Genomic DNA, 9,055 nt, shown 5'->3' on the forward strand with positions numbered 1-9,055 from the left:
CTGTTTTAGCTGAATAAATCATGACATATTTACAATATTTTTTGACATAGTTTAATGTTGAGAACTGTATCACCTTTCATGTACGCTTACATCAGCAGCTGAAGGCAATTGGCCAGAGGTGAGAAGGTGATTTACTCTGTTCAACAAGTAAAGAAAAACAGAAGGCAACATATGTTCCACACTCAAGAAACCAGCACTTCCCTGATCTAATACACACACAGTACCGTTCCTCGCTGCCTAGGGTACTCACGGGCAGTAGTTTCTTACTTGGAGAGTCAGAGTAGTAAAATGGTTTCCCAACGATACCATGGAGCACGAGTCTGAGGATCCCAGCCTAAGATATAACCGAGATATCGTGCTCCATCTTTGTGAATCATTTTGTTTTCCCATCCAGGAGATTTTGCAAGGAATCAAGATTTTTTGTGGACCAGGGTTGGAATGCAGGTGTAGAATCCATGGATCAGTTGCACACTAATGCAACGGTCCGGGCACAAGTGACTACTGACTGTAGAACTCTGCAGCTTTGGGACATCACCTCCAGGAAGTCTACTTTCAAACAGGGCCCATTTTCAGCCTGCTTGTGTTAAAATTTTCACTTGACTTTAAGACATGTCACAGAGTATCCAACAGGTGCTCTGCTAGCACAAGTTTGTCTTAGCTCAACAAGAGCAAATAATTCTGAATGGGAGCAAAAAACATATTAAAAGCACCTGTTCCAGGTAGAGTTTGTACCACTTAGAGTCTGTCACCCAAGCAAGCTCCCCGTAGGTTTATGGGTTATTCGTATATCCAAGTGAACACGTGGGTCTACTTTTTCTGATTTAATACAAAAAACGGTTTTATGAATGTAGGAGTGACACGTTGTTATAGTCAGAACTGATCAGGAGATATAATCAAATCATTTTTTACGGGGGAAGTGTACTACAACGAACCCTGTCAGACTGAAAACAGCTGTCAACCAAACATCTCTCAAAACAAGGTTGGATGGAGAATATGAAAAGATTACCACAGAGAAGAAAAATAAGGGGTATGTTCTGTAATTACTGGATACAAAATGCTACAAATAAGTGTTTATTTAGCACATAATTCCACGATTCTGCAAATGATCACATACGTTGATTAAAATAATCAGATACATTCATGCTCGAGTGCGTCTGCCTTCGAGACACCTCTGAAATTATCTGAACAGACTTGATGATAAAGTCAAGTTCTCCCTGATTAGTGAGCTTATTGCACAGATTTGTACACACAACAACATTAGGCGGACGGTTTCTAATGATTTATCTTGTTACTCCTCAATCACATTTATATCATGGGGGAAGACGGCATGGGGGATGAACCACTGCATTGCTGAATAGATAGAAACACTGCCAAAGCCATTCACCTGCATCTGAACGGTACCAGGGCTTTCTGAATACAGGTCACCAATAACAAATTCATATCTCCAGAAAACTGTAATGATTCATCTGCTTCAGTTACTACTCTACCGTCCAGCATCTGATACATTCACACACACACACACACACAAAAAACACTGTCTGAACATGCATTTCATATTTTAAAGAAAAACACCAAATAATGGGAGTAACTGATACAAGCAGTAACTGGTAAGCTGGTGATGACACTTTCCCACTGAATATATACACCACCCAATCCTCTCCCTGCAAAGAACCTGCAAACACTCATTATCTGAGAGCTTCCGGGTGCATTTAAGAGTAGGTGTATACACCAGCCAGGTGGTCATGTGATTTAAAGAGATGATGCAATGGTGCAATTACTGATGCTTCTTCACAAGCGGTTTGTTTTAATTTTGAACGTCATTGAGCAGATTAGCTTGTGGTTAAGACTCCTAGTCACAAATAACCCTGGACAGAGAACCAAGGGGATTTATTATCAACAGCACTGAATGGGGTAACTAATGTTTCATATTTTATCGATTGAACTCATTGATTTTGTGATTTAATTACACACTGGAGAACTGTGTAGGACAGTTTGCTCAACAATTAGTAATTATTAGTGTCACTGATGCCATCAGGCAGTCATTGTCAACAATTTCCTTGGCTAAAGGAGACGTCTACACAAGTTAAAAATGAAGAAAAATTAAGTGTCTGACAGAAAAAAATTTACATTAAGTTCTAGAACCTACGAAAGTATGGGCCTCTTTCTCAGACCTTCATTTATATCTTCTGGGGGAGGGGGGGGTTCTAAATTGCTGAATTTAAATTAGCTCAAAGTGGAATAAATGTAAATCCTAACACTGAATACTGGCACGATTATTTATCAGCAGGAAACTACATCCACTCCAAGCCGAAACTGTAAGTATCGCTGGAAGTGCAATTAATTTAAATCTGGCTTTCTTAACTTTGCCAGATTAATCAACACCATCGAAACGGGGAAGCGGCCCAACCAGAACTGGGGCCTGTAATCCCGGTCCTGGAAAGCCACAGTGCCTGCTGATTTTCCTGGGTGCAATTATCTCACTCCACCTGGTCTCCTTGGTCTGAATGTTAGTCAAATTTATGGTGGGAAACAGAAACCAGCAGGACTAGGACCAGGGTTGCAGACCCCCTGATCTAAAAACAGTAGACCAGTCTACTAAGGAGGCAGCCCGCCTGTGTAGCACAAGAACACACACACACATATGTATGAGGACTCAGAGAAGACCCCGGCCCTTCTGCCAGGAGACTGGAAAGACAGTAACGACCAAGCATTCGTCAAGCGAGGCCTACAGGCTGCAGGACTTGGGGAAAGTCTACTTAAGATGATTTGTGATTTCAATTTTACGGGCCAGACACACTCGCGGCGTTATCGCCGGTGCCCGAGATAAAGCAACTTATTATTATTGTTATTATTTGCCGCCGCTTTCCCCAGCCTCCTTAAACGAAGCCCTTTGTGGACGTGTCAGGCTTTCGCTGAGCTCTACACAGCAGCCCGCCTAAGCAGATTAGGGAGCGGGTGCACCCACAAAACGGCGGTTAGCGCTCCAAACGCAGGCGCACGTCAATCACTACAGGGAAGCGGACTCACCACGGAGACCGGGGTTTAAAGACATGACCGCTCAATCCCTGTCGGCAGATTCAGGCGATTAAGTTCCGAGTTCAAGAGGGCGAGGGGACGGTGATGGGAGTCCCCCTCCCGGGGCGGGGGCCCGAGCGGGACCCTGGTTTACGACGCCCTTAAGGCACACGGGCACGGCGCAGTCTGTCCCGCGCACGGTACGCGCTGTTTCGGCCGGCGCAGACAGAACCGCTCCCGCGTTCGGCTGCGCGGCCAGATAGCGGCAGCCAATCCCGGCTGCGCAGAAAGCGCCGGGCGCTTTATCGGAGGCGGCCCTCGCAATCCTTCCTCTGAACTCTTGATGTCGGTCACCTTGGCAACCGTGTTTATGACAGCGTGGGTGGGGTGGAGGGAGGGGGGGGGGGGTGGGGGGTGGGGGACAGACTGTACAAGTTCCCGTTCCTTGTGTTAACATCTCATAACATTTTTTTTTTTTTTGGTGAGTGAGTGAGAGTGGAGGTCCAGGTTGCTGCAGTTTACTGTAGAGGAGAGTTCTTTGCGGGGATCATGATTCTGGACTCCATGCTCCGGATCAAAGGCACTGAAAGACAAAAAAAAAAAAAAAAACGCAGGTTCAAATCGAAGGCCACACAGCCCACGCGTGCGGCCCTTCGGCAAGAAGGCCAGTAACAGAAAATGGCCGCCCACAAGCTCTCGCACTGCACTGCTGGCCTTAAGTGGCTAAAACAATATCCACTCGAGCTGGGACAGCACAGGGCTCTCCTACGCTAACTACATGGGGCTGTGCATAAGCCGGTATCATTCAAACCGATTTCCCCTGGCCTTAAAGGTCTGATCAGTTCATCTTATACATTTCGCCCCAGTGCCTTCCCCGAAAAAATGCAATGCGGTAAAACATTTAAGTGCAGGCCACAAATATGTTTAAATGTTTCAAAAAAAGATCAGCAGTAAATGACTGTCCTGAAACAGAAACGAAGAGCAAGGCCCTGCCTCACCCTTCGGAAAATACTGAGCCTGACGCTACAGATTACCCTCGCCCTCTTTGACATGACGAGACCGCCGGAGGCTTCGGGGTCTTTCCGCGCTGCTCGGAATCACGCCCGTCCTCAGCGCAGCGTTTTATACCCGTCAGCCGGCTCGTTTTAAATCTCCTTTTCTCTTCCCTTTGTCGCCTAGTGCAGCGGGTTCACGGGAAGGTTAATTCCCTGAAATATGATTGGCGCGTCGAGGGGGGAAAAAGTGTACTGTCCTCACCGGTGTAATACACGGCAGAATCCCAGCCGTCCTTCTGCCAGGCGGCGCTCCGGGTTTCATCCCTGGACTGCAGGTCCTTATAGGCTACGGGCAGGACGCAAAAAAAAACAAACACACAGTTACAAAACGCTAGCTAGCTAGCGCTAGCATATATTAGCATTTCAGCTCCACGCGCTCTGCATGTGGCCTGTGTGTGATGGCTTGGCTGCTCCCAGCGGCAAGCTACGTTACGCTACATTACACTCACTTAGCGGACGCTCGTACCCACGGCGACTTACAGCACGAGCACGTGAGCGCATCCACCAGAGTTACACGATCAATGGTGCACATAACAGACCTGGCTGACAACATTCTCGGACCGGCAGGCGCATGTAGTTATGGGCATATACGCGTGGGCTAATCGCACTGGCGGACGCGGCAGTCGTAAGGCCGACTCACCCCACAAGTGGTGGACGACGTACAAGTCCCCGATCTGAGAGAAGAAGCCGCCGACTGCCTCCCGGTTTTCTTGCCGATGCTTGATAGCTCTGGCCCTAGAGAAGGTTAGCTTGGATTAGCCTACGTGACTGGGAATAGATCAAACCAGCACTCGCCCCAGGAAACCTAACGACACGCTTTTATTTCCGCAGTGTGACCTGAAGCAAATTTAAGTTAATAAGGCTGTTATCTTTATTGCTAGTTAATAAAAAGTATATTGCATATTAAGGTACAAATATCACAGCAGGTGACATCATTACATGTAAACAAAACACACCACACCACATATTCATCAATAACTATTTTGGTGTCAGTTATTTTTAAATTCAAATTATATCATACTTACCAGTGATTTCCCCATTCAATCATTGTCCCGGGCTGCAAGAGAAACGTAGACAGTATTGAATTTGCTTGTGCACTACACTCAAAAATGGTATGAGGAATTTAAACAGTTTTTTCCCCTCTGTAAAAAAGCTACCGACAGCACAAGTCTTTTGTCATTGGAGAACTGGAAAATGTAAATAAGCAAGCTGAAAACATTTAATATTTTCATAAGTATAGCATTGCTACATTTCAGACCAGGTCAGTGAACCAGAAAGCAGTTTGCAAACTTAAAAATTTTAACTTTAAGTTTGCTGCACTTGCGTGACTGTACATGCATACCAGAATTCTACTTCTTTCACAGGGCACTCAGTTTGTTTTGTCTTTATCCACAACCAGAACCGTAAAGATGCTTGATGATAAACCAGTACTGTGCAGACCAGTACCACAATTCAGCCTTTTCTGTGTCTTATTTGTGTTCTTGCCAGTTAACTGCAGTACTATTAAAAAAATATATTTTGGGATAGTTTTGGATATAGAGCATCTGTAGAAGGCACGGTCCTTCCGGTCCTGACTGATTCCCGAACACACAAGGATGACATCATTTCAGGATGTGTCACGTCACAGGTTTTCCCCTTTTTGGATTGGTCTTAGCAACCAACCAAATACTGGCTCTGATTCAGTACAGAGCTTCACTGGACTGAAATTACACGTGTAGCCAGTTCTGTAGCGGCCCTAAATTGACGGCATCAATTTGCACCATTCATTAAATAGCTCATTTTAGCACCACTGCAGCGGGTTTCACACAGTTCAATAAGAACTTCACAGAAGCCCCCGAAACGGGAGGCGCCCCACCTTTAGCCTGTAGCTGCGCATCTCGTAGATGTTGGGTCCGCTCCGGGGCGCCGGCTCGTTCCAGAAGCTGAACTCCAGGAGCAGCTGGTTCCGCCGCGAGATCAGCATTTTGCTCCGCTCTTGGCGGAACTCCAGGTACTCCTAAAAGACAAAAAAAGGACAAGCGGGATCGTCGCCAGGGGGTTCGAATGTGGACTATAGGGCAGCAGAAACTTGAGATGAAATGGGAATGAGTCTGCGTAAACTGAATTTTCAAAAGAAGCCTTTTTTTTGTGCACTGTAACAAATGTGTCTTTCACAAAATAACATTATACTTGCTCTGGTGGTCCCTGTATATGTGTTGAATTAGCCATTTGTTTTTTCAGGGCTGTTCTGGTGTGTGTGTGTGTGCGTGCGTTTTACATGCGTACCTGACCTGCTCTTTTAGGTGATCTGAAACTCTCCCAGACAGTCACGTCATCACAGACTGGCATAAAGACAGGCCTCTTTCGTATGGCCTCTGGCTGAATTTATGTGATGTCTGTTTTCCATTTATTTTGTTGCAAGCGCTTAATTGAACTGTGTTTTTAACACCGTTTTATTCTTCACATTTTCTGCATTCATTGTACAGCACATTGATATCATCAAAATGAAAAGCACTTGATAATAAATTTTATGACTATTATCGATAGTAGTGGCAATCATAGTATTATTATTATAATACCTTATTCTGCTTGAGTTTATTGAGACATTCAGTCAAGGCCGGGTAGCCCCCTGAGTACCGCCACAGGTGCACTGCAACAAAACAACAGCAGGTGTCACTGTTGCACCATCCACAAAGCAGGCCAACTTGCGTGGGAGAAAAAAAACCCGAAAACAGCACTAATTCGAGGCCTTCAATGCTTATTGCATTGGACTTTAATTGTGTGAACACAATCAACTGGCTAAATCTACTGTCAAAGTTTAAGAAGCCTTTTTAAAATAATAATAATAATAATAATAATAATTTACTGCCTCACCAGCCTGGTCTTGCTCGCCGTACCAGGTGTTCCAACTTCCTATAACTTCACAGGGATAGTCCTTGTCGCAGTGGAGTCGAGTCTGCACCTCCGCTCTGCGCAGGGCACGGACAAACGCAACAATCGTCACGTCCTCAGCGGGAGAGACGGCACCACTGTCTAATGCTACGGCTAATGCTACGGCCTGCCCCTTCCACTACAACACTCAGGGCTCGAGGCGGAGAAGCTACAGGCTACAGGCTACAGGCTACGCACAGGCTGACAGACAAAACCTTCAGGCAGCAAGCAACCATTTTATGAAGCAGAGACGCACGCGGACAAAGTTATGACAAGACTCACGACAGGCTGTTATAGGCTTCCAGACACTCCGGCTTCACATTGTGAACTGGAAAAAGGGAAACATGGCAAGAGATTACGGGTAGCTGGGTCACGGAGGCGTACAAAGAGTGAAGGAACGAGCGGCGCTGTATCTCTGGCTACCTGCTGACATCACCTGTGCAGCAAGAGTGTGAGCTCCGGCTCAAAATGTCCGTGACATTCCTATTAAATTTATCATAATATAAATCAGACCTTGGCTTGTGCTTTCTGAACATCACCCCCGGCATGTGTATATATTGAAAGAACATGCGGGTGTGCTCCAGAACACACACACGCGCACACACACACGCACGCACGCACACACACGTATGTCTGCACTATGTATATGGCTATGAGCATGTATTGTAGACAAAATGTCTAATTCATTTTTTTATTTTTTGGTTTGTTTGTTTTTGAGTTTTTTAAATACATTTTTTAAATGCAACAATTATATTGATTGGGGGAAAGGGAAGGGGGAGAGAGGAACATGCAGGCAATTTTCTTAGCTGATGATAATTGTAAATCCTGTACTCACATTGAATTTTATACAAGTTGCTTGTTTCTTTCTTAGACAGGAGGTTGGAATGGGCATCTTTCCTGGCCTCCACTTTGTGCACAAATAGAGATCGGAACCAGTTCTTGTCACCTTTCTCTGCAAAACCTCTGAGGATGAACCACAAATTTGACCACTTAGGTGCACAAGGTGAGTCATCGGAACAATCTCACAGTATTCCAGAACAAGCAAGCACATGACTAAGGAAGTAGCTGGCAGTAGCAAAACGCATGGTCATTTGCCGTTTTATACTCCACAAGTGGGGGGTCAGAGTACAATTAATTAAATAAGTGAGAAGGACAGGCACAGTGAACTGCGCACATCGTCAGTCCTACTACTGAAGCCAAAAGACCCTGCAGACCTAGCCAGGCCTTTCGCTGGCGCTGTACAGATTGTCCGTGTCATGTGACAACACGAAGATAATCTTCAACGGGGCGAAGTTCATCGGCAACTCAAATGATTAAGTGTGCGTACCCTTAGGCATATTCTCACAACATAACACATACATGTATTATTTCTACACGGTGCGTTATGTAATGCCCTTGGGGAGAAATTTAATTAACTAGTTTATGTGCACACAAAAAAAGTAGTCGATATATCGCAACTTGGTCATCTATCAGGACGTAAGATAAACACGGCTGTATGCAGAGAGCAGTATTGCTTCATTTTTATATTCAAGCAAACATTTAAGTACATGGCAGCGTTGACTGACTTAATTTCATGTTTGCTACATTGTACATTACGCATTTGTCAAATCACCTGAAAGCCCGAAACCACACTCCGTACTTTGATCGGAGACCCAAGAAATGCATGAGATAACTAGATAAGGCAGACGCTCTTCGCCTTCAAGGTGATTTAAATTTACCTTTGAAAGACCAGCAGCTGCAAAGAATTCTTATACAGAGGCAGCTGGCTTTTCTGCAGTTTTAAGCACCGCGTCGCCGCCATCTTCTGTGGTTATGCTGTCCAAACACCCTTGTCCAGGAACTGATCTAAATGGCTTGGAAAAAGAACACTGCGCGCGAGACAGGCACAGCGATGATCACCCGAGTCCGTCACACAGGTCTGTCTGGTTCCTGCCTGCGCCAGAGGTTCCGTGCGCGTGAATGACGTGAGCCACGTCGGGGTTAAGTAATTTGTTAACAGAAAATAATTATCATATCAAATATCTTACTGTTTGAACTCGTATCGCCTCCTCCAATATTTTTTGTTTTGATGTCCT

The 9,055-nt window shown here is 45.3% G+C and overlaps 1 protein-coding gene across 1 annotated transcript; it reads right to left on the reverse strand.

Annotated features, from left to right (window-relative positions):
* Nucleotides 1-3,072: 3,072 nt before the first annotated feature.
* Nucleotides 3,073-8,938, reverse strand: nipsnap1 (nipsnap homolog 1 (C. elegans)). Its single transcript, XM_064353642.1, has 10 exons — nt 8,699-8,938; nt 7,816-7,943; nt 7,263-7,308; nt 6,924-7,018; nt 6,629-6,699; nt 5,926-6,066; nt 5,096-5,127; nt 4,711-4,805; nt 4,273-4,356; nt 3,073-3,598 (listed from the first exon to the last, which is right to left on the reverse strand). Exons 1-10 carry the CDS (start codon nt 8,779-8,781, stop codon nt 3,534-3,536), a joined length of 840 nt encoding a protein of 279 aa, XP_064209712.1. The 5' UTR covers nt 8,782-8,938; the 3' UTR covers nt 3,073-3,533.
* Between the last annotated feature and the right edge of the window lie 117 nt (nt 8,939-9,055).

This window comes from Anguilla rostrata, chromosome 10 (assembly GCF_018555375.3).
Source record: "Anguilla rostrata isolate EN2019 chromosome 10, ASM1855537v3, whole genome shotgun sequence".
Taxonomy (NCBI): domain Eukaryota; kingdom Metazoa; phylum Chordata; class Actinopteri; order Anguilliformes; family Anguillidae; genus Anguilla; species Anguilla rostrata.